This window comes from Tursiops truncatus, chromosome 4, assembly GCF_011762595.2.
Source record: "Tursiops truncatus isolate mTurTru1 chromosome 4, mTurTru1.mat.Y, whole genome shotgun sequence".
Lineage (NCBI taxonomy): Eukaryota > Metazoa > Chordata > Mammalia > Artiodactyla > Delphinidae > Tursiops > Tursiops truncatus.
Window position 1 is genome coordinate 11,552,381 of NC_047037.1, and position 27,085 is coordinate 11,579,465.

General features: G+C 36.4%; 1 protein-coding gene across 1 annotated transcript in view; it reads left to right on the top strand.

The window, feature by feature from the left end:
- COL6A5 (collagen type VI alpha 5 chain) overlaps positions 1-27,085 on the top strand; it is a 107,830-nt gene that overhangs the window by 77,460 nt on the left and 3,285 nt on the right. Inside the window, exons 36-37 of the mRNA XM_033856330.1 lie at positions 401-413; positions 3,429-3,637. Of these exons, the coding sequence (XP_033712221.1) occupies positions 401-413; positions 3,429-3,637 (222 nt within the window). The remainder of the gene's footprint in view (positions 1-400; positions 414-3,428; positions 3,638-27,085) is intronic.

The window sequence follows — 27,085 nt, forward strand, 5'->3', positions numbered from 1 at the left end:
CATTTCAGGAAGCATGGTGTCAATGAGATATATTTTATATAGTTTTATTCTTCTCAGAGAAGTTGATGGTAGATTAAATGACTATTTTCTACATTTTCTGTGGAGATTGATATCAAACTGAGACACATTATTTGCTTGTCCCAAGTAACCTATGAGTTTCTTGTCATTTATCTAAAACTCTGTGACAAATCAGACTTGATTTAGTCCAAAGTAGTGTTTCATAGGCTATAAGCAGATGGCAAGAAAGGGAAGGATAAATGGGAATTTACACAAATGTATCAGTATATGCTTTTTTAAAAAAATGAAGTATAGTTGATTTACAATATTATATGAGTTTCAGGAGTACTGCAGAATGATTCAGTACTTTTATAGATTATACTCAATTAAAATTTATTACAAGATAATGGCTATAAGTCCCTGTGCTATACAAAATATCCTTGTTGCTTATCTATTTTATACACAGTAGTTTATATTTCTTAATCCCTTACCCCTAACCTGCTCCTCCCCCCGCACTCTCTCCCCTCTGGTAACCACTAGTCTGTTCTCTGTATCTGTGAGTCTGTTTCTGTTTTGCTATATACATTCATTTGTATTATTTTTTAATTCCACATATAAGTGATATCATACAGTATTTGTCTTTCTCTCTCTGACTTACTTAACTAAGTGTAATATTCTCTAGGTCCATCCCTGTTGCTTCAAATGGCAATAATTCATTCTTTTTTATGGCTGAGTAATATTCTATTTAATATATATACCACATCTTCTTAAGCCAATCATCTGTTGATGGACACTTGGGTTGCTTCCATGTATTGGCTATTGTAAATAGTGCTGCTATGAACATTGGGGTTCATATATTTTTTCAAATTAGTGTTTGTGTTTCTTTGGATGTATGCCCAGGATGCGAATTGCTGGATCATATGGTAGCTCTATTTTTAGTTTTTTAAGGAACATCCATACTGTTTTCCATAATCGCTGCACCAATTTACATTCCTGCCAACAGTGTACAGGGTTCCATTTTCTCCACATCCTCATCCTCACCAACATTTGTTATTTGTAGACTTTTTGATGATAGCCATTCTGACAGGTGTGAGGAGCTATCTCATTGTGGTTTTGGTTTGTATTTCTCTGATAATTAGCAATGCTGAGCATCTTTCCATGTGCCTACTGGCCATTTGTATGTCTTCTTTGGAGAAATTTCTATTTAGCTCTTTTGCCCATTTTTTAATTGGTTTTTTTTTATATTGAGTTGTATGAGCTATTTATCTCTTTTGAATATTAACCCCTTATCAGTCATATCATTTGCAAATATTTTCTCCCACACCATAGGTTGTCTTTTAGTTTTTTCAGTTGTTTCCTTTGCTGTGCAAAAGCTTTTAAGTTTAATAGGTCCCATTTCTTTATTTTTGCTTTTATTTCTTTTGCTTTAGGAGGCAGAGACAAAAAAAAAATATTGCTTGCGATTTATGTCAGAGAATGTTTTGCCTATATTCTCTTGTAGGAATTTTGTGGCTTCTGGTCTTACATTTAGGTCTTTAATCTATTTTGAGTTTATTTGTGTATATGGTGTAAGAAAGTGTTCTAATTTCGTTGTTTTACATGTAGCTGTACAGTTTTCCCAGCACCACTTATTGAAGAGACTGTCTTTTCTCCATTGCATATTCTTGCCTCTTTTGTCATAGCTAGGTTAAGTGACCATAAGTGTGTGGGCTTATTTCTGGGCTCTCTATTCTGTTCCATTGATCTCTGTATCTGTTTTTGTGCCAGTACCTTGCTGTTTTGATTACTGTAGCTCTGTAGTATAGTCTGAAGTCTGGGAGGATGGTATCTCCAGCTTTGTTCTTTTTTTTCAACCTTGCTTTGGAAATTCAGCATCTTTTGTGGTTTCATATGAATCTTAGGATTATTTGTTCTAGTTCTGTGAAAAATTTCATGGATATTTTGTTAGGAATTGCATTAAATCTCCTTTGGGTAGTATGGTCATTTTAGCAATATTAATTCTTTCAATCTAAGGGCACAGGATATCTTTCTATTTCTTTGTATCATCTTTAATTTCCTTTATCAATGTTTTATTGTTTTCAGAGTATGGGTCTTTTACCTCCTTGGTATTTTATTCTTTTCAAAGTGATTTGTTTTTTAATAAATTTATTTATTTATTATTTTTGGCTGTGTTGGGTCTTCGTTTCTGTGTGAGGGCTTTCTCTAGTTGTGGCAAGCGGGGGCCACTCTTTATCGCGGTGGGCGGGCCTCTCACTGTTGTGGCCTCTCTTGTTGCGGAGCACAGGCTCCAGATGCACAGGCTCAGTAGTTGTGGCTCATGGACCCTGTTGCTCCATGGCATGTGGGATCTTCCCAGACCAGGGCTCGAACCCATATCCCCTGCATTGGCAGGCAGATTCTCAACCACTGCAACACCAGGGAAGCCCACGAAGAGATTTTAAATGGGATTGGTTTTTCACTCTCTCTTTCTGATATTTCATTATTAGTGTAGAGGAAAGCAACAGATTTCTGTATATTAATCTTGTGTCCTGTGACTTTGCTTAATTCATTTATTGGTTCTAATAGTTTTTGGGTAGAGACTTTAGGGTATCTATATAAAGTATCATGCCATCTGCAAATAGGGACAGTTTTATTTCTTCCCTTCCAATTTGAATGCCTTTTATTTCTTTTTCTTATCTGATTGCTGTGGCTAGGACTTCCAAAACTGTTAAATAGAAGTGGTTAAATAGCCTTATCTTGTCCCTAAATTTAGAGGAAAACCTTTCAGCTTTCCACCATTGCATATGTTAGCTGTGGATTTGCCATAAATGGTCTTTAATTATGTTGAGATATGTTCCTTTTGTACCCACTTTGATGAGAGTTTTTATCATGAATGGAGGTTGAATTTTGTCAAATGCTTTTTCTGCATATATTGAGATGATCATGTAATTTTTGTCCTTCCTTTTTTTAATGTGGCATATCACACTAATTGATTTATGTATGTTGAACCATTCTTGTGTCCCTGGAATAAATCCAACTTGACACAGTGTATGATCCTCTAATACATTCGGATTTGGATTTATTCTGCTAATATTTTGTTGAGGATTTTTGCATCTGTACTCATCTAAGATATTGACATGTAATTTTCTTTCTTTGTAGTGTCTTTGTCTGGTTTTGGTTTCAGGGTACTGGTGGCCTTGTAGAATGAATTTGGGAGTGTTCCGTCCTCTTGAATTTTTTGGAATAGTTTGAGAAGGATAGGTATTAGTTCTTCTTTACATGTTTAGTAGAATTCCCCTGTAGTATAATAAATTATTTGATTGAAATAAATTTTTATCACCCAATTGTCTTTCTTCTAAGAAATAATTAACTATATTAAATTTTTGTGATATTTTAGTTGTATTTCCCAAAGTTATATAGGTTCACCTAAAACTTTCCCTTTTATCTTCTAGATTTACCCCTGAGCAACAAGATATTTCTTCAGGAGAGAACAGCTTCATTGGCCAGGAATTTAGTGTGGGCAGAGATTCATCTTTTGTGTTGGAAGACAGTGGAAGTGACCATCTGGCTTACATTCCAAGCCAAATGTTTATGCCACAGAAATTAACAACTAAATATGAAAAAGATCAGGATTCTGAAGAAATTGCAAGTCTCACTGCTGGTAAGGAAATGAAAAGTTATAGTGGTAATTTAGAAATAACTGGATCCTCATCTTTTAACACTAATAGAGAATCAAATAAATAAGGTGGGTATAAAAAGCAACTTTCTTCAAGTTCAAGATGGTGGCTACAACTGCAGCTTTTATTTGATCTGAAGATTTAAATGGTCACAGGCACCACTCTGGAAATCACTGATAAGCTCTAAGAAATGTCACTGATATGCTCACCAAACTTAAGGTTTCTCTAGAAACCACAATTTAGGTTAGTGTGATGTAGAAGGAGGTACTACAGAGAATAACATAGCAAAGGAGGAACTTTTAAAAGTTGGCCTGACCAGTGCCCCAGAATTTGTGATTGCATGAGAAGGTGTAAGGTTTTTTAACTGGAAATAAAATAAACTACCCCACTCTATACTCTATACATTTTAATGGCAAAGCAGTAATGCTTTTTGTCAGGATTTAATAGTTTCAAACAAATCAGATCATAGAATTTTGGCTGTATTTTCATTTGAAAGGGTGGGCGTTCTAAACACACTATTCAGCTATTCCATCTATGTATCTAGAGTCTCGCAAAATGCTCATTTGGCCAGAATGCCAGCATTTAAAGCATTATGTCGTAAGTATCATGTGTGATGTTAGAATATGCAAGTTTGAAAGAAAAGGCGGCCAATCTCATAATATTCATTCTTAGTAATTTCCTTGGATAAATAAATGTTCTTTTCCTTGGGTTCAACACTGATGTCCCCATATTTCCCCCCATTTCTGAAATATACATGTTTGAATTTGGTCTTTAAAGCAGCTAAACTTTCCTTTATAGAAGCTAGACTTGAGAATTAAAGAGTCAATCATTAGTTGAAAAATAAGACTTTTTTTAGTAAAAAAAAAGTAATGAAGTAAACCTGGATGTATGTAGTTCCTTGGCATTAAGGCATTCAAGTGTGTGATTTCTTATTTAAAACAGGTTTTCATCATTATATAGACATAGCTTGAAGAAAATACAAAATTTGTTCTTCTTAATGGATGCAATTAATTTGGGGTATTCATTTTAACGATATGGGAATTACAACAGCCCTCAAGGCATAGGAATTTATTATGGTTTGGTTTTGGAAGAAAAATAAAAGAAAAAGAGAAGTTATTTTGGCAGAGTTGGAATACGAAATTGTCATTTGTGACAGTATTGTTAGTAGTAAGCATTTTAAATTCTAATAATTTAGAAGTGTGAAACTTTTCAAGAAAGACTGAATTAATTGGATATTTAAGGGAACAAAGGAGAAACTCATCTTTGCAGCCATCTTTAATGACCGTTGTTCAATAGCAATAGAAATACTTTTCATTTGGTTTTTCAGATGTCTGGATATCAAGATACTCATAACCAGTTTAAGGGTCAATTTGGCTGCAGAAATAATTGTTGCATGGCTCTATAGGAAAAAAATGTCAATTTGCTGTTACGCCCACCACACCCAATTTCTCTTGCAGTGGATTGAAGTGTTGGGAGTTCTGTGGAGGATTATGTTGAGTTGTGATTGCCTGGAAACAGAGTCTCAGATCTAAGGATAATATATATATATTTTTATCCTTTACAATAAATCTGAGTCTTAGATCATCAGTGTTGTCTAGGGACTTCATACTATTCCTTTCTTTCTTTTTTTTTTCTTTTTAAAATCATTGCTAGCTAGTTGTCAAAAGCCGCTGAGAACTTTCTGTATAATGTGCCATCCTCAAGGAGAGTAAATTGTAGTTCAGATATTTTATCCAGTCGCTAAGAGATGAGCTTTGATACACGTTCCAGATGTATAGCACAAATAAAGAGATTGATAACTTCCATAAGAGCTTCCACATGCTATGCTTATTACTCATTTATAATGTGATTCTTATGGCCAAGGGCTGATTTTTGTGCCCTTAAATGGAGAGTCCTGGAGAAGTCAAGAATCTTAACCATTTAAGAAATTTTTAGAGTTCCCAGAGTACTGTGGGCTGGCAATGAGTTGTGTATCACTCTCTTTCACAAGAAACACAACCACTATCTTTCTACCTAGGCCTCTCCCTTGCTTCTTCCTCCCTACTCCAGTTTCCAAGTTCATCCTTAATTGCATCACCTTTCCTGGCCCTCTCCACTCCTTACAGCAGCTCAAAGACAATTTATATCAGTATCACCTGGAAGCCCTTCACAAGCATAGATTCCTAAGCCCTTCTCAGTACTACTGCTTCATATTTAGGGGTGTGAGTGGCCAGGAAAAAGCCACAAGCTTTAAAACCACCATAGGTGATTTTCGTAGGTCCTCATTTTTCAGATCCACTATCCCAGTGATTCTCAAAAAGTGTGTCCCTAAACCAGCAGCATCAGCATCACCTGAGAACTTGTTAGAAATGCACTGATCCTGAACCTACTGAAGTAGAAACTGGAGGTGGGGCTCAACCATCTGATTTTTAACAAGCAAAAAATCTGATCCAGGCTGAAGTTTAAGAACTACTGTGCATGCTACCACTTTGGTGTGCTTCCTGATTTGCTCTGTGTTCTCAGCTAAAAGCAATTGAGTAACTAGTATCACAGAAGAATTCCTATTGTCAAAGGGATCCAGGTAAACTGGATTATAATTTTATTTTACTCATCCAAGAACACTGAACATTCATCCACCCATCTATTCATCCAAGATCTATCTAACAAGACATTTTAAGATCCAAATATGTACGGGTTATCCAGAGATACTATTATGCATTTTGACCACACATCCACAATATAAAAATTCCTTGGAAAATTCAGTTGCTCTTAATTACTCACCAATGGAATACACATAGTTCTTTGGAATTATGTAATAAAAAATGGGTGGTTTAATTCTAATTAAATTGCAACTGTTGACCCAATGGTGAGCCTAGCACTTTCATCAAAGTTGCTATGTTAACTAATACTTAAGATACCGTTAGTTTATTGTCAAGATTAAAGAGGGACAGGATAATTTTTAATGAATGTTAAATGCCAACCCAAACTCAGCCTAGGGCACACTCATAGCTTTAAGCACTCCCTGGCCTTAGGATAATTTCAGCTGATGTTCTTTTCAATGAATTTTATTAAGAACTAAGAGGCAACACTTCTCTCTTCAAACTCGGCTGGAGTTGTGCTCAAGGGAATTTGCATGGATTTTGTTTTACATTTTTATTTTGATAACTTTGATTGTGATCTACAATCAGTTTTGTTTTTTTAAGCCAGTGTATATTTTGATTTTGAATCAATCATAAGGTAGTAGAGCTGGAAAGGTATTTAGTGATTAGCTTTTGCAAATTCTCCTGGGGATGATTCCACCCTACTCTACCTTAGGAGAAATATTGCAATGTCTGGAGACATTTTTAGTTGTCATAACTGGAGGGTACTACTGGCATCTAGAGGCCACAGATGCTGCTAAACATCCTACAATGCACACAGGACATCCTCTCACAACAAAGAATTATCCAATCAGACTGTCAATAGTGAAAGAAACCCTGTTTTAGAAGAAACTTCAAGCCCCCAAGATCAGGGAACTAAAAAATTCAGTATAAGGACTCAAGATTTCTACACCCTGTCCACTATTTCCCAGTACACCCTTAGGATTCTGCTAATTTTTAAAAAATTGTAAAAGTACTATCATACCATATAACATTTTAATACAGAGTCACAAATCACACAATTTAGCAGACTGAGCTATTTGTGTGGAGTACAGTCTTTGGTTTTTCCAGAGGCATATAGGTTTACATAGTTTTATTCAATTTCATATCCTGCTTTTCACATATGTTATACATTTTACATATTGCTGCAAGCTTCATACTGATTTTTTTTGTGTTCTCATAATGTTACTTTCAATGAATGAATGTATTTAACTATTTATCTGTTGTTGAACACTTAGCTTGCTTCTAATTTTTGCTGTCACGTGTTGAACTTGAAGACATATATCTTCTGCTACATTTAAATCTGTACTGGAATTAAATGCAGCAGAACTGGCTTCTGAGTCACCCAATAGAGCAGTCCCCCAGCTGAATGTCCTACTTTCATATCTGTACACATGCTAAAGAAGTCAGTGATAGAATTGGGATCATGTCTGAATTGTAATGACATGTTTCATGAATACTTTAGGAAATCCCAACCATCTGGATGCTCTTTGGGGGATAAACTGAGTCTCCTGTTCATTTCAAGCTGTGGACTGAGGTTGTGACATTCACTTTTGCTTGAGAATTTATTGTATAGTTATTATACTTTGGGTGTCTTCCTTGAAGATTTTGCATGAGGCAGAGCTAATGTGAACTGGTGAGTTCAGGGGATGTGGATGATTTGACTTCATGGAGGCTGCTTCTGTAGGTCTCATGCAATCATTTGTTGGAATTACTAAAGCAATGTTCTATAGTGTTAGCAACACTTTTTTTCATGGGGACCCTTTGCTAATGGAATAAAACATAGATAGTTGAAGTGATAATTGGGTGATGGTGGTGGTGGCAATCGACAAAACAGTGGCAGCCCTCGTTGAGGGCTTCCTATAGGAAAGGACTCTGCCAAGCATTTACATGGATTTTCCCATGAATATCCATGCAGCAAATATGTAATTAACTCCTGTTCTGAATTAAGCCCCATGCTAGTCTTTTGGGGGGGTTAGAGAGATTAAAAAAAAAAAAGATTCAGACAGAGGCCCTGTCTTCAAGGAGCTTGTAATCTGATAATCAGAGTATACTCTGAGTAAAAAAAAGAAAGCTTAATACAAGTAAGAAAGTATTCAGTTTAATAAAAAGTGCAGGGAGATCAGCTCGGTGGTTTGTGACCACCTAGAGGGGTGGGATAGGGAGGGTTGGAGGGAGGGAGACTCAAGAGGGAAGAGATATGGGAACATATGTATATGTATAACTGATTCACTGTGTTATAAAGCAGAAACTAACAGACCGTTGTAAAGCAATTATACTCAATAAAGATGTTAAAAAAAAAAGTGCAGGTGGAATGCTTTGGGGACCAGTATTCATCTCAGCATTGTATTCACTGTCTCACTTGATGATCAAACAATGCATGAGAAATAATAGTAATCACAGAAGCTACCACTTATTTAGTGCAACTATGCACCAGGCACTTTATATACATGATTTAACTTAATCCTTACCACGAAAATCTATTATTATTATTATAATGACTATTACATATTACAGATGAGGACACTGATGCAAAGGTTAAGATCCTCAAGCAACATCACACAGCTTGTAAGCGGCAGAGCCAGGATTCAAATCCATGCCCATTTCCACAAAAACGTTAACTTAACAATGTAGGCTGTGTTGTCTGGCAAGGGCATTGTCTGCATTTTCAAATGACGAAATATATCCAGCACCAAATTTGACGATCATCATGTCATCAGTGGGGGAGTTGTTTTTTTGTTTGTTTGTTTGTTTGTTTGCGGTACGTGGGCCTCTCACTGTTGTGGCCTCTCCCGTCGTGGAGCACAGGCTCCGGACGTGCAGGAGCAGCTGCCACGGCTCATGGGCCCAGCCGCTCCGCGGCATGTGGGATCCTCCCGGACCGGGGCACGAACCCGTGTCCCCTGCATCGGCAGGCGGACGCCCAACCACTGTGCCACCAGGGAAGCCCTATTTTAAAAACAATTTTGGTGGCACAATTCAATTTTTAAATTTTAATTATTTTTCTCTCATGCTTTTTTATAAACCATACATGAATAAAGCCATAAATATTTATTAATTCTTTTTTTCACATCTTTATTGGAGTATAATTGCCTTAAAATGTTGTGTTAGTTTCTGCTGTATAACAAAGTGAATCAGCTATACGGATACTTATAAACCCATATCCCCCCCCTCTTTCATCTCCCTCCCACCCTCCCTATCTCACCCCCCCATCCCACCCCTCTAGGTGGTCACAAAGCACCGAGCTGATTTCCCTGTGCTATGCAACTACTTCCCACTAGCTATTTTATATTTGGTAGTGTGTATATGTCCATGCCACTCTCTCACTTCGTCCCAGGTTACCCTTCACCCTCCCTGTGTCCTCAAGTCTATTCTCTGCATCTGTGTCTTTATTCCTGCCCTGCCCACCGGTTCATCAGAACCATTTATTTTTTTTAGATTCCATATACATATGTTAGCATATGGTATTTGTTTTTCTCCTTCTGACGTACTTCACTGTCTATGACAGACTCAAGGTCCATCCACCTCATTACAAATTAATGCAATTTCATTTCTTTTCATGACTGATATTCCACTGTATATATGTGCCACATCTTTTTTTTTCTTTTAACGTTTTTACTGGAGTATAATTGCTTTACAATGGAGTGTTAGTTTCTGCTTTATAACAAAGTGAATCAGTTATACATATACATATATCCCCATATCTCTTCCCTCTTGCATCTCCCTCCCTCCCACCCTCCCTATCCCACCCTTCTAGCTAGTCACAAAGCACCGAGCTGATCTCCCTGTGCTATGTGACTGCTTCCCACTAGCTATCTATTTTACATTTGGTAGTGTATATACGTCCATGCCACTCTCTCACTTTGTCACAGCTTACCCTTCCCCCTCCCCGTGTCTTCAAGTCCATTCTCTAGTAGGTCTGCGTCTTTATTCCTGTCATGCCCCTAGGTTCTTCATGACCAATTTTTCTTTCTTTTTTTTTTTTAGATTCCATACATATGTGTTAGCATATGGTATTTATTTTTCTGTTTCTGACCTACTTCACTCTGTATGAAAGACTCTAGGTCCATCCACCTCGCTACAAATAACTCAATTTCGTTTCTTTTTATGGCTGAGTAATATTCCATTGTATATATGTGCCATATCTTCTTTATCCATTCCTCTGTTGATGGACACTTAGGTTGCTTCCATGTCCTGCTTGTTGTAACTAGTGCTGCAATGAACATTGTGGTACACGTCTTTTTGAATTATGGTTTTCTCAGGGTATATGCCCAGTAGGGGGATTGCTGGGTCATATGATAGCTCTATTTTTAGTTTCTTGAGGAACCTCCATACTGGCTGTCTCAGTTTACATTCCCACCAACAGTGCAAGAGGGTTCCCTTTTCTCCACACCCTCTCCAGCACTTATTCTTTCTAGATTTTTTGATGATGGCCATTCTGTCCGGTGTGAGGTGATACCTCATTGTGGTTTTGATTTGCATTTCTCTTGTGGTTAGTGATATTAAGCATCTTTTCATGTGCCTGTTAGCCATCTGTATGTCTTCTTTGGAGAAATGTCCATTTAGGTTTTCCACCCATTTTTGAATTGGGTTGTTTGTTTTTCTGATATTGAGCTGCATGAGCTGCTTATAGATTTTGGAGATTAATCCTTTGTCAGTTGCTTCATTTGCAAATATTTTCTCCCCTTCTGATGGTTGTATTTTCATCTTGTTTATGGTTTCCTTTGTTCTGCAAAAGCTTTTAAGTTTCATTAGGTCCCATTTGTTTGTTTTTGTTTTTATTTCCATTTCTCTGGGAGGTGGGTCAAAAAGCATCTTGCAGTGAATTATGCCACAGAGTGTTCTGCCTACGTTTTCCTCTAAGAGTTTTATATTGTCTGGCCTTATATTTAGGTCTTTAATCCATTTTGAGTTTATTTTTGTGTGTAGTGTTATGGAGTGTTCTAATTTCTTTCTTTGACATGTAGCTATCCAGTTTTCCCAGCACCGCTTATGGAAGAGACTGTCTTTTCTCCATTGTATATTCTTGCCTCCTTTATCAAAAATAAGGTGACCATATGTGCGTGGGTTTATCTCTGGGCTTTCTATCCTGTTCCATTGATCTATATTTCTGTCTTTGTGCCAGTCTTGATTACTGTAGCTTTGTAGTATAGGAAGTCAGGGAGCCTGATTCCTCCAGCTCCATTTTTCTTTCTCAAGATTGCTTTGTCTATTTGGGGTCTTTTGTGTTTCTGTAGAAATTGTGAAAATTTTTGCTCCAGTTCTGTGAAAAATGCCATTGGTAGTTTGATAGGGATTGCACTGAATCTGTAGATTGCTTTGGGTAGTAGAGTCATTTTCACAATGTTGATTCTTCCAATCCAAGAACATGGTATATCTCTCCATCTACTTGTATCATCTTTAATTTCTTTCATCAGTGTCATAATTTTTTGCATACAGGTCTTTTGTTTCCTTAGGTAGATTTATTCCTAGGCATTTTATTCTTTTTGTTGAAATGGTAAATGGGAGTGTTTCCTTAATTTCTCTTTCTGACTTTTCATCATTAATGTATAGAAATACAAGATATTTCTGTGCATTAATTTTGTATCCTGCTATTTTACCAAATTCATTGATTAGCTCTAGGAGCTTTCTGGTAGCATCTTTAGGATTCTCTATGTAAAGTATCATGTCATCTGCAAACACTGACAATTTTACTTCTTTTTCCAATTTGGATTCCATTTATTTCTTTTTCTTCTCTAATTACCATGGCTAAAACTTCCAAAGCTGTCTTGAATAATAGTGGTGAGGGTGGGCACCCTTGTCTTCTTCCTGATCTTAGAGGAAATGGTTTCAGTTTTTCACCATTGAGAATGATGTTGGCTGTGGGTTTGTCATATATGGCCTTTATTATGTTGAGGTAAGTTCCCGCTATGCCTACTTTCTGGAGGGTTTTTATCATAAATGGGTGTTGAATTTTGTCAAAAGCCTTTTCTGTATCTACTGAGGTTATCATATGGTTCTTATCCTTCAATTTGTTAATATGGTTTATCACATTGATTGATTTGCATACATTGAAGAATCCTTGCATTCCTCGAATAAACCTCACTTGATCATGGTGTATGATCCTTTTAGTGTGCTTTTGGATTCTGTTTGGTAGTATTTTGTTGAGGATGTTTGCATCTATGTTCGTCAGTGTAGTTTTCTTTCTTTTTGACATTTTTGTCTGGTTTGTTATTAGGGTGATGGTGGCCTCGTAGAATGAGTTTGGGAGTGTTACTCCCTCTGCTATATTTTGGAAGAGTTTGAGAAGGATAGGTCTTAGTTCTTCTCTAAATATTTCATAAAATTCACCTGTGAAGCCATCTGGTCCTAGGCTTTTGTTTGTTGGAAGATTCTTAATCACAGTTTCAATTTCATTTCTTGTGGTTGGTCTGTTCATATTTTCTATTCCTTCCTGGTTCAGTTTTTGTAGGTTGTACTTTCTATGAATTTGTCCATTTCTTCCAGGTTGTCCATTTTATTGGCATAGAGTTGCTTGTGGTAGTCTCTCTGATCCTTTGTATTTCTGCAGTGTCAGTTGTTACATCTCCATTTTCATTTCTAATTCTGTTGATTTGAGTCCTCTCCATTTATTTCTTGATGAGTCTGGCTAATGGCTTATCAATTTTATCTTCTCAAAGAACCAGCTTTTAGTTTTATTAACCTTTGCTATTGTTTCCTTCATTTCTTTTTCATTTATATCTGATCTGATCTTTATGATATCTTTTCTTCTGCCAACTTTGTTTTTTTGTTGTTGTTGTTCTTCTTCTTCTTCTTTCTCTAATTGCCTTAGGTATAAAGTTAGGTTGTTTATTTGAGATGTTTCTTGTTTCTTGAGGTAGGATTGTATTGCTAGAAACTTCCCTATTAGAACTGCTTTTGCTGCATTCCATAGGTTTTGGATCATCATGTGTTCATTGTCATTTGTCTCTAGGTATTTGTTGATTTCCTCTTTGATTTCTTCAATGATCACCTTGTTATTTAGTAGCATATTGTTTAGTCACCAAGTGTTTGTATTTTTTACAGTTTTTTTACCCATACTTGATATCTAGTCTCATAATGTTGTTGTCAGAAAAGATATTTTATATGATTTCAGTTTTCTTAAATTTACTGAGGCTTTATTTATGACCCAAGATGTGATCTATCCTGGAGAATGTTCCATGTGCACTTGAGAGGAAAGTGTATTCTGTTGTTTAGGGATGGAATGTCCTTTAAGTATCAATTAAGTCCACCTGGTCTACTGTGTCATTTAAAGCTTGTGTTTCCTTATTTATTTTAATTTTGGATGATCTGTCCATTGGTGAAAGCGGGGTGTTAAAGTCCCCTGCTATTCTTGCATTACTGTTGATTTCCCTTTTTATGGCTCTTAGCATTTGCCTTATGTTGGGTGCGTAAATATTTACAATTGTTATATCTTCTTCTGGTATTGATCCCTTGATCCTTATGTTTTGTCCTTCTTTGTCTCTTGTAATAGTCTTTATTTTAAAGTCTATTTTGTGTTATATGAGAATTGCTACTCCAGCTTTCTTTTGATTTCCATTTTCATGGAATATCTTTTTACATCCCCTCTCTTTCAATCTGCATGTGTCTCTGGGTCTGAAGTGGGTCTCTTGTAGACAGCATATATACGGCCCTTGTTTTTGTATCCATTCAGCCAGTCTATGTCTTTTGTTTGGGGCATTTAATCCATTTACATTTAAGGTAATTATCGATATGTATGTTCCTATTACCATTTTCTTAATTGTTTTGTTTTTGATTTTGTAGGTGTTTTCCTTCTCTTGTGTTTCCCACCTAGAGAACTTCCTTTAGCATTTGTTGTAGAGCTGGTTTGGTGACGCTGAATTCTTTTGGCTTTTGCTTGTCTGTAAAGATTTTAATTTCTCTGTCAAATCTGAATGAGATCCTTGCTGGGTAGAGTAATCTTTGTTGTAGGTTCTTCCCTTTCATCACTTTTAATATTTCCTGCTACTCCCTTCTGTCTTGCAGAATTTCTGCTGAAAGATCAGCTGTTAACCTTATGGGGATTCCTTTGTGTGCTATTTGTTGCTTTTCCCTTGCTGCTTTTAGTATTTTTTCTTTGAGTTTAATTTTTGATAGTTTGATTAATATTACTATTTCTCATATTAGAGAAGTTTTCAACTATAATCTGTTCAAATATTTTCTCGGCCCCTTTCTTTTTCTCTTCTTCTCTAGGGATTCCTATAATTCGAATGTTGGTACATTTAATGTTGTCCCAGAGGTCTCTGAGACTGTCCTCAATTCTTTTCATTCTCTTTCTTTATTCTGCTCTGCGGCAGTTGTTTCGACTCTTCTATCTTCCAGGTCACTTATCCATTCTTTTGCCTCAGTTATTCTGTTACTGATTCCTTCTAGAGTATGTTTAATTTCATTTATTGTGTTGTTCATCATTGTTTGTTTGCTCTTTAGTTCTTCTAAGTCCTTGTTAAAAGTTTCTTGTATTTTCTCCGTTATATTTCTGAGATTTTGGATCATGTTTACTATCATTATTCTGAATTGTTTTTCAGGTAGACTGCCTATTTCCTCTTCATTTGTTTGGTCTGGTAGGTTTTTACCTTCTTCTTCATCTGCTGCATATTTCTATGTGTTCTCATTTTGTTTAAGTTAATGTGTTTGGGGTTGCCTTTTCACAGGCTGCAAGTTCATAGTTCATGTTATTTTTGGTGTCTGCCCCCAGTGATTGAGGTTGGTTCAGTGGCTTTTGTAGGCTTCCGTGTTGTGGGGGGGGGGGGGACTGGTACCTGTGCTCTGGTGGGTGGGGCTGGATCTTGTCCTTCTTGTGTGCAGGGCCGAATCGGCCGAATCCGCAGGGCCGAATCTGGTGAACTTGGTATGACTTTAGGCAGCCTCTCTGCTAATGGGTGGGTTTGTGTTCCTATCTTGCTAGTTGTTTCTCATGAAGTGTCTAGCACTGGAGCTTGCTGGAGGTTGGGTGGAGCTGGGTCTTAGTGTTGAGACAGATGTCTGGGAGAGCTCTCACTGATTAATATTACGTGGGGCCAGGAGGGCTCTGGTGGACCAATATCCTGGATTCGACTCTCCCACCTCAGAGGCCCAGGCCTGACACCCGGCTGGAGCACCAAGAGTCTGCCAGCCACACGGCTTGGGAGAAAAGAAAAAAAAAAACAACGAACAGATAGAACCTCCAAACTGATGGTAAAACAAATCTAAACAGACAAACTCACAAAGAAACATGCACACACACACTCACAAAAAGAGAAGAAAAGAAAAAAGGAAAAGAACAACCAAACCAATAAATAAACACACCAGTGATAATAAGCACTAAAAACTAAACTAAGATAAACATGAAACCAAAAACAAATCAGACACAGAAAGCAAATCCCAAGTCTACAGTTGCTCCCTAAGTCCACTGTCTCAATTTTGGGAACATTTGTTATCTATTCAGTTATTCCACAGATGTAGAGTTTATTAAGTTGATTGCGGGGATTTAATCTGCTCCTCCTGAGGCTGCACAGAGAAATTTCCCTTTCTCTTCTTTGTTTGCACAGCTCCTGGGGTTCAGCTTTGGTTTTGGCCCCACCTCAGCATGTAGGCCACCCTCAAGTGTCTGTTCCCCACCTAGTCAGGAGGGGGTCAAAGCAGTGGCTGATTAGGTCTCTTTTGCTCACTCAGGCCAGGGAGAGGGAGGGGCACCATAGCCATAATTGGAATGTGGGGCGAGCCTGTAGCGGCAGAGGCTGGCATGATATTGCAACAGCCTGAGGCACACCATGTGTTCTTCTGTGGAAATTGTCCCTGGCTCACAGGTCCCTGGCAGTGGTGTGCTGCACAGGCTCCCGAGGGTGTGTGGTAGCGTGACCTGTGCTTGCATACAGGATTTTTGGTGACAGCAGCAGCAGCATTAGCAGTCCATGCCCATCTCTGGGGTTCGAGATGATAGCCGCAGCTCATGTCTGGCTCTGGAGCCCACTTAGGTCGTGCTCTGCCATCTATGGGCACACAGAACAGGAAGTCCCTTTCCTCACGCACCCCAAAACATTGGTCTCTTGCCTATCCAGCAGCTCCAGACTTTTTCCCGGACTCCCTCCTGGATAGCTGTGGCACACTAGCCCCCTTCAGGCTGTGTTCATGCAGCCAACCCCAATCCTCTTCCTGGGGTCGGACCTCCGAAGCCTGAGCCTCAGCTCCCAGCCCCCGCCTTCCCTGGTGGGTGAGCAGACAAGCCTCTCAGGCTGGTGAGTGCTGGTCGGCACCAATCCTCTGTGCAGGAATCTCTCCGCTTTGCCCCCTGCACCCCTGTTGCTGCACTCTCCTCCATGGCTCTGAAGCTTCCCCCATGCCCACCCCCCATCTCTGCCAGTGAAGGGTCTTCCTAGTGTGTGGCAACTTTTCCTCCTTCACAGCTCCCTCCCAAAGGTGCAGGTCCCATCCCTATTCTTTTGTCTCTGTTTATTCTTTTTTCTTTTGCCCTACCCAGGTACGTGGGGAGTTTCTTGCCTTTTGTGAGGTCTGAGGTCTTCTGCCAGCATTCAGTAGGTGTTTTGTAGGAGTTGTTCCACATGTAGATGTATTTTTGATGTATTTGTGGGGAGAAAGGTGATCTCCACATCTTACTCCTCTGCCATATTGAAGGTCTCTTTAATTTAATTTTTAGAAATTCCTGCTTATAACTCATTTAGAAGACATAAGACCAGAATAGATTGGCCTTATAAATTGCTTATAAACTCATCCAGAGGCCAGAGCAAAAACTAACACCATCAAAACCAAAATACCACTATTTACAATAGGCAAGACATGGAAACAACCTAAATGTCGATCAACAGATAAATGGATAAAGAAGATGTGATGTATATATACAATGGAATATTGCTCAGCCATAAAAAATAATGAAATAATGCCATGTGCAACAACATGGATGGACCTAGAGATTATCATACTAAGTGAAATAAGTCTGTGAAAGACAAATATTATATGATATCACATATATAGACTCTAAAACACAACACAAATGATATTTATGAAACAGAAACAGACTCACACACATAGATAACAAACTTATGGTTACCAAAGTGGGAGGGATAAATTAGTAGTTTGTGATTAAAATATACACACTGCTATATATAAAATAGATATACACCAAGGGCTTTCTGTATAGTACAAGAAACTACACTCAATATCTTGTAATAACCTACAATGGAAAAGAATCTAAAAAAGAATATATATATGTATAACTGAATCACTTTGCTGTACACCTGAAATTAACACAACACTGTAAATCATCTACATTTCAATAAAAATTTTAAGAAAACAAAGATCCATGTGGTCTGGGTATAAATAACTCCTAAGGCATGCATCACTTTTCTCAGTGTGCTGGTACCTTTCTGTAGATTGTTGTTTCAGAGTGTGACATAGGTGGCAAGAGTGAGTCGTTTGGACCAAGTGCCACCTAGAAAAGCCTAGGCCAAGAAAGATATTTATTCTGTTTTTGGGGAAAATGATGAAGTCGATTTTAAACAGTGACTCCTACTTGTTCAGGCAAGCGGTGGAGAGAGGAACGCATCTAACAAAACAAGAGATTGAAAAATATGTCTCTATTTCCCTTTGGCATAAAATCAATGACACACAGTCAGAGACACATAAGAGACCATAAGAGACTTGTGCCCCAGCCTAGAGCTTGACCAGTGGCCTCACCAGACAGGCCTGGGTTGGCAGTGTGAAATGGAGAGGTGTGTAAGTCATTCCAACTCCTCTGCAGTTAAAGTATGCGTAAATGCAACAGAATGAGCTTGTACGCATGTCCATTGTGTTCCACTAATATCAGCTGACTTTGCATTTTTTGGAAATTCTGGTTTACAGAATATAGTATCATGGGTAGGATTTTCAGATATCTGAGACTTTTCTCAGTTTTTTTCCTTCTAAAAAATATAATTTTAGAGTGCTTAGGATACGCTAGGCACTGTGAAATTTTTATTTAATTCTCTCAGAAAACTTATAAGGTTATAGTTTATTATAACAATTTTATAATTTTTTAGATAATGTAATAGAGGCATGGGAGAGACTCAGAATCACAGAGCTAACAAATGGTATAGACTCACCTCAAACTCCTAAGGTTCTGCTCATAACCACTGTTCCATAATGCCTAGAGAAGAAAATACTGCAAATTTTATTTAACTGTCTACTTTTGGAAGAAAACTTTCTTAGTAGCTTCAATCACTAAGAATAGCATTGACTGAGAACCTTGTTCTTCAAACCAGGTCCTGGGCCTTTGGCAAGGGGGCTAATGTGTCCCTTAATGTGTCTGTTCCACCCTCAAATCTGATGAGCAGTTCTTCTGAAGGTGTTACACAGAGCTGGGTACAAATCCTGCCTCTACCACTTACAGGCTGTCTTTTCTTGACCAAGTCATTTGCCCCCTCCAAGCCTCAGCTTGCTCATCTGTAAAATGGGCACAATGATAATTTTATCCTTATAGTGCTGTGTGGAATATTAAATGAGAGGAGATAGGCATGGAGCTGAGCACAAGACCTGAAACATCCTGGACGCTCAATTCAATACTGAGAAAATGGAAAAGTTGAAAAAGAAAGCATTGCGAGACTCATAGGAAGTCTTATAAAAGAGGTTAACTTGAAAAATATCTGCTGCAGTCCTTGTGGACAGAAATGTACATATAAAGTAGCCACATTTGTCCATGTAGCTTGTCTATAGAGAACACATGGCTAATTTTGGCCCCTGTACAAATTCCAAGGCAGACCACAAGATAACTCATGCATATCTTGAGATTTCTCACAAATACCATAGCTCCACAGCATATGCAATCCCAGTCCAGATGGCTCAATCTCCCTCAATTCCCTCTCCACCTCCGCTTCTCCCAAAAGTTACTGGAGCACACCTGGCCCTGTGGCTTAAATCTCAGCTGAAATTAGGCTAATCCCTGGGGCACTTTCCTGGAAATCCAGCTGCATCCCTCATTCCCTTCAAGTCATAACAAGTGAGCAAGCCCTTCCTCCTCTGCCATTCTGAGAAAATTCTCCCACAGAGTTGGAGATAAGAATTTGGCATGGTGACATTTCCAGAAAATACACAGCATTGCTCTGAGCTGTGGGTAACATTTATCCACACTTCTGCCAGATTTTCTTGAAGGAAAATGTTTTTAAAGGCCCAATCTTTCCTAATAAGATAATTTAGACTCAAAGAAGAATAATCATAGGTGATTATTTAGTGTTTGACTGAATTTTAAAGTTTAGCATTTAACTTCTTTGATTCTCATGCTAATCCTGTAATAGGTAGAGAACCTATTTTTAGAGATTTTAGAGGTAAAATATACCTCTTTAGAAAATAGTTCTGCTGGGTACTTTGGAAAAGGATTGAGATTTTGCTCATTTATAAAGAGAAAACTGGAAAAAAAAGTGTACTATTTCTGGTGTGGGAAATGTATGAAAAAATATTCTACTAACATGGTAAGTCAACCCTTCCTCTTATTTTAATGAAGTATAGTTTATTTACAATATTATATTAGTTTCAGTTGTACAACAGAGTGGTTCAATATTTTTATAGACTATATTTCATTTAAAGTTATTATAAAATATTTGCTATATTCCCTGTGCTGTACAATCTATCCTTGTAGCTTATTTACTTTATACATAGTAGTTTGTACCTCTTAATCCCCTACCTCTATCTTGCCCCCCTTTCCTCTCTTCACTGGTAACCACTGGTTTGTTCTCTGTATCTGTGAGTTTGTTTCATTACATTCATTTATTTGTTTTATTTTTTAGATTCCACATAAAAGTAAAAACATACAATATTTGTCTTTGTATGACTTATTTCACTAAGCATGGTATCCTCCATGTTCATTTATGTTGTTGCAAATGGCAAAATTTCATTCATTTTTTATGGCTGAGTAATATTTCATTGTGTGTGTGTGTGTGTGTGTGTGTGTGTGTGTGTGTGTATGTGTGTGTAATATCTTCTTTATCCATTCATCAGATGGTGGACACTTAAGTTACTTTCATATCTTGGCTATTGTAAATAATGCTGCTATGAACATTGGGCCAGTGGCCTCACCAGACAGGCCTGGGTTGGCAGTGTGAAATGGAGAGGTGTGTACAAAATCTCATGTATCATACAAAATCTAATGTATCTTTTCAAATTAGTGTCTTCACTTTCCTCAGATACATACCCAGGAGTGGGATTGCTGGATAATATGGTAGTTCAGTTTCTAGTTCTTTTGTGTGTGGAACCTCCATACCATTTTCCATAGTGGCTGCACCAATTTACATTCCCACCAACAATGTAGGAGGGTTCTCTTTTCTTCACATCCTCACCAGCATTTGTTATTTTTGACTTTTTGATGATGGCTATTATGAGAGGTGTGAAGTGATATCTCACTGTGGTTTTGATCTGTATTTCTCTGATGATTAGCAAAGTTGATCATCTTTTCATGTGCCTGTTGGCCATCTGTATGTCTTCTTTGTAAAAAGGTCTCTTCAGGTCTTCTGCTCTTTTTTCGATTGGGTTGTTTTTTTGATAACAAGTTCTACAAGCCCTTTATATATGTTGAATATTAACCTCTTATCAGTCATATCATTTGCAAATATCTTCTCCCATTCAGTAAGTTGTATTTTTGTTTTGTCAATGGTTTCCTTTGCTGTGCAAAAGCTTTTAAGTTTCATTAGGTCCCATTTCTTTATTTTTGCTTTCTTTTTTCTTTGCCTTAGGAGCCAGATCCAAAAAATTATTGCTACAATTTATGTCAAAGAGTGTTTTGCCTATGTTCTCTTGTAGGAATTTTGTGGTTTCTGTCTTACATTGAAGTGTTTAATCCATTTTGAGTTTATTTTAGTATATGGTATGAGGAAATTTTCTAATTTCATTGCTTTACATGTAGCTGTCCAGTTTTCCCAGTACCACTTATTGAAGAGGCTCTTTTCTCCATTGTATATTCTTGCCTCCTCTGTTGTAGATTAATTAACCATAAGTATGTGGGTTTATTTCTGGGCTTTCTATTCTGTTCCATTGATCTATGTGTCTGTTTTTGTGCCAGTAGCTTGCTGTTTTGATTATTGTAGCTTTGTAGTATAGTCTGAAGTCTGGGATAGTGGTATCTCCAGCTTTGTCCTTTTTTTCTCAATATTGCTTTGGCTCTTCAGGCTCTTTTGTGGTTTCACATGAATTTTAGGATTATTTGTTCTAGTTTTGTGAAAAATGTCATAGATATTTTGGTAGAGATTGCTTTAAATCCATAGATTGCTTTGGATAGTGTGGACATTTTAACAATATTAATTCTTCTAATCCACGAACATGGGCTATCTTTGCATTTATTTGTATCATCTTTAATTTCCTTTATTCAACAATGTTTTATAGTTTTCAATGTATAGGTCTTTCACCTCCATGGTTAAGTTTATTTATAGGTATTTTATTCTTTTTGATGTGATTTTAAACACGATTGTTTCTTGCTTTCTCTTTCTGATAGTTCATTATTAGTGTATAGAAAAGCAACAGATTTCTGTGTATTAATCTTTTATCATGCAACTTTACTGAATTCATTTATTAGTTCTAATGGTTTTTTGGTGGAGACTTTAGAGTTTTCCATATATAGTATATTGTCATCTACAAACTGAGATAATTTTACTTCTTCCCTTCCAATTTGGATGCCTTTTATTTCTTTTTCTTGTCTGATTACTGTCACTAGGATTTCCAATACTATGTTAAATAGAAGTGGCAAGAGTGGGTATCCTTGTCTTGTTCCTGAATTTAGAGTAAAACCTTTCAGCTTTTCATCGTTGCATATGATGTTAGCTGTGGGTTTGTCATAAATGACCTTTATTATGTTAAGATATGTTTCCTGCATATCCACATTTTTTGCTTTGTTTTGTTTTGTTTGCTTTTAATTTATTTTTTTTAATTGAAGTATAGTTGATTTACAATGTGTTATTTTCAGGTGTAGATCAAACTGATTCACTTATGTGTGTGTGTGTGTGTGTGTGTGTGTGTGTGTTGTATACATATATATAGATTTTTTCAGATTCTTTTCCCATATAGGTTATTACAAAATATTTATAGTTCCCTGTGCTATAAAGTTTTTATCATGAGTGTATGTTGAATTTTGTCAAATGCTTTTTCTGCATCTATTGAGGTGATCATGTGATTTTTGTCCTTCCTTTTGTTAATGTGGTGTATCACACTGATTGATTTGTGAATATTGAACCATTGTTGCATTCCTGGCATAAATTCCACTTGATCATGGTGTATGATCCTTTTTATATATTGTTGAATTAGGTTTACTACTATTTTGTTGAGGATTTTTGCATGTATATTCATCAGAGATATTGACCTGTAATTCTCTTTTTTTTTGTAGTGTCTTTTTCTGGCTTTGGTATCAGGGTAATTTTGGCCTCCTGGAATGAATTTGGGAGTGTTCCCTCCTCTACAATTTTTTGGAATAGTTTGAGAAGGATAGGTATTAGCACTTTGTTGTATGTTTGGTAGAATTCCCCCATGAACCTAATCAGTTCTGACATTTGTTTGCTGGGAGCTTTTTGATTACTAATTCAATTTTACTACTAGTGACCACTCTGTTCAGACTGTGTATTTTTTTCTGATTCTGTCTTGGAAGATTGTATGTTTCTAGAAATTTATCCATTTCTTCTATGTTGTCTAATTTGTTGACATGTAACTGGGTTTTTTCTTTAATTTTTATAGGAGTATAGTTGATTTACAATGTTGTGTTACTTTCTTCTGTACAGCAAAGTGAATCAGTTATACATATACATATATCCACTCTTTTTTTAGATTCTTTTTCCATATAGGTCATTTCAGAGTATTGAGTAGAGTTCCCTGTGTGATATAGTAGGTTTTTATTAGTTATCTATTTTATATATAGTAGTATGTATGACATGTAACTATTGATTGTAGAATCTTATGATGTTTTGTGTCTCTGTGATATCAGTTCTAATTTCTCTGTTTTCATTTCTACCCCTTCCTCTTCTACCAGAACATTTATGAAATGCTTTTCCTTATGTTTTAACAAAGTGTGTTGATTGGCCTTTTTTAAAAAACAAAAATGGAGATCCTGGTGGCAGAGCAGGTAATGATTAATAAATTCCAGGATTGTAAACTCAAAAGGAAAGAAATGTCCATTTAACTAATCTTCACACATCCTGATACACTATTGCCAAGAACTCTAGAAGAGGTTTGGGCAGTATTTTAGGGCTAAAGTATATTATATAGCACCCATTGCATAGACAAATATATTTATGCTTTTGTCTGCACTTCCAGTTTTATATTTAGCAATTAAGAATCTTGATATTTATCAAAAATTCTAAGAATTTGAAACTAGGTTCTTGATGGAGGATTGGAGGTGCATAGATTTCAAACAGCTCATGAAATGTAACATCCTGTTCAATAACTATGAATGTATTAATAAAGGAATAGTCTGGTACATTAATGACCAGTTCTTAGTCCTTTGTAAGAAGGGAGAGAACATAGGAATATCTCAAACAAATGGTTAGTTCTCATGTATTAGAAATGCCCAAGGTGAAGTAAGAGGAACTGGATTTACCTACCAATTGAAATAACTGAAAGAATATATATATATATATATATATATATATATATATATATATATATATATATGAAATGGAACAACAATTGTCAGGACACTGGACTTCAGGAAATAAAATGATCCCTGAGAGATGAGAAACCAATGAGATGAACCCTGTGATTTCTCCTGCTTACTGCCAAAAGAGAGTTTCCAGACCATGGTTCAGGAAGGGGAATTCAGGTGGAACCCAGCGCACTCCTTGAGATGAGGAAACAGAGCTGAGAGTCTAGGAAGACCAAGGTGGTAAGAATTCACAGGACAGAACACCAGAGAGGAAAGAGCTGTGCAGAGAGAGACACCCAGAGCTCTGAAGAGGATGCCTCTTCATCATTCATCAGAGTGCTGATAGCATGAGCATTGAGGAAATGACCCGAGCATGGGGGAACATTCTTCTGAAAGGATTAGAGGATAATGCCCATTGCTCACAGGGCCAGAGATAGTGCCTGTTACCGCCAGAGAGACTGGAAAAACTCATAATTCATAGAGTACTGGGAAGAAAATTCAGGAAGATCTTGCTTCAGTAGTGGGGAATAAGTAGCCTTAAATTAAGTAACACTCTGGACATACCTAACAAATCATAACAGCAAGTCCCGAAAAGATCAAACCATTTTCATGTAACTTGACTGCCTCCCAAAACAAATCATATGGATATTTATAAGAATATAAAACTATCCCATATCCAACAAGGCAAATTTCATAATGTCTGGCATAAAAAGCAGAAAGAACCCATCATCAAAAAAGCACAATCACTGAAAACCAAATCAGAACTGACAAAGATGTTAGAATTAACAAAGAAATTAAAACAGTTATTGTAACTATACTCCATATGTTAAAAAGTTGAGACATGGAAAATGTAAAAAAAAAAAAATTAAATAGAATTTGTAGAGATGAAAGCTGCAGTGCCTAGGATGAACAATACACTGGATGGGATTAATGGGAAATTAGATTTGGTAAAAGAAAAGACTAGTGACCTTGAAGATATAGCCATAGAAATTATCCAAAATAAAACTCAAGGAGAATAAAGACTTAAAAAAAAAAAGACCCTCAGTGGGTTTCAATACCTCTCTCAATAACTGACAAAAGAATAGACAGAAAATCAGCAGGAATATCATAGGCCTGAACAACAGTATCAGTTAATTTGACCTAATTGATATTAATAGAACACTGCACACAAAATAGCAAATACACATTCTTTTCAAGTACATGTGAAACATTTACCAAGATAGACCATACTGTAGACCATAAAACAATTCTCAAAATTTGTAAGGTTTCAAATCATTCCAAATATATCCTCTGACCAAAACAGAATTAAGTTGAAATCAATAGTAAGAAGATCTTTGAAAAATCCCCAAGTATTTGGAAACTAAATAAAGCACTTCTAAATAATCCATGGTCAAAGAAAAAACCAAAGGGGAAATTAGCAAGTATTTTGAAATGAATGAAAATAAAATCACAATATACTAGAATTTGTAAGATTCCTCTAAAGCAGTACTTAGGATGTCATTCATAGCATTAAATGCCTATACTGATAAAGAAGAAAGGTTTCAAATCAATGACCTCAACTTTCATCTTAAGAAATTAGAAAAAGAAGAACAAGTTAAACCTAAGGTAAGGAGAAGAAAGGAAGTAATAAAATTAAAGCAGAACTCAATGAAATAGAAAAGAGAAAATCAATAAAACCAGAAGTGTTTTTTTGATAAGATCAATTAAATTGATAAACCCATAGTCAAACTCACCAGTAAAAAAGAGAAAACACAAATTACCAATATCAGGAATGAGAGAGGAGAAATATTCTACAGATATTAAAAGGATAATCAGGGAATATTATAAACAGTTTTTGCCTATAAGTTAGACATTTTAGGTGAAATAGGCAAATTAGTTGCAATGCATGAATTACCAAGCCTCACTCAAGGAGAAGTAACCTAAATATTCCTAAACCTATTAAAGAAATTGAATTTGTAGTTCAAAACTTTCCATAAAGAAAACTCCAAGCCCAGATGACTTCACTGGTGGCTTCAACAAAACATTTAAGGAAGAAATAATACCAATTCTGCATAAACTCTTCCAGAATATTAAATAGGAAGGAATGCTTCCAAACTCATTCTTTGAGGCCAAAACCAGACAAATACATTACAAGAAAAGGAACCTACAGACCAACATTCCTCGAGAACATAAATGCAAAAATTCTAAACAAAATGTTAGCAAATCAAATCCAACAATATTAGCTTGATGTGGCAATCATTATACAAGGTATACTTATATCAAAACATTGTACACTTTGTTATTATTTTATTCAATTTTTAAAATTTTTTATTGGAATATAGTTGATTCACAATGTTGTGTTAGCTTCAGGTGTACATCAAAGTAATTCAGTTATACATACATATATATGTATATCTATATATTCTTTTAAAAATCCTTTTCTAGTATAGGTTATTACAAGATATTGAGTATAGTTCCCTGTGCTATACAGTAGGTCTTGTTGGTTATCTATTTTACATATAGTAGTGTGTATATGTTAATCCCAAACTCCTAATTTATCCCTTCCCCCTCCCTTTCCCCTTTGGTAACCATAAGTTTCTTTTCTGTGTCTGTGAGTCTATTTCTGCTTTTGTAAATAAGTTCATTTGTATCATTTTTTTTAGATTCCACATATAAGCAATATCATATGATGTTTGTCTTTCTCTGTCTGACTTACTTCACTAAGTATGATCATCTCTAGATCCATCCATGTTGCTGCAAGTGGCATTATTTTATTCTTTTTTCATGGCTGATTACTGTTCTATTGTGTATATATAACATATCTTCTTTATCCATCCATCAATGGACACTTAGGTTGCTTCCATGTCTTGGTTACTGTAAATAGTGCCGCTATGAACATTGGGGTGCATGTATCCTTTTAAATTATAGTTTTCTCCAGATATATGCCCAGGAGTAGGATCACTGGATCATATGGTATTTCTATGTTTAGTTTTTTAAAGAACTTCCATACTGTTCTCCATAATGGCTGCACCCATTTACATTCCCACTGACAATGTAGGAGGGTTCCTTTTTCTCCACACCCTCTCTAGCATTTCTTATTTGTATACTTTTTGAAGAACGTTGTACACTTTAAATATATAAAAATTGTATTTGTCAGAAGAAAATCCTACAATAGGTAAAAAAACATAATGTGGAGTTGACCCCAGGAATGCAGAGATCATTGAGCATTCAGAAGT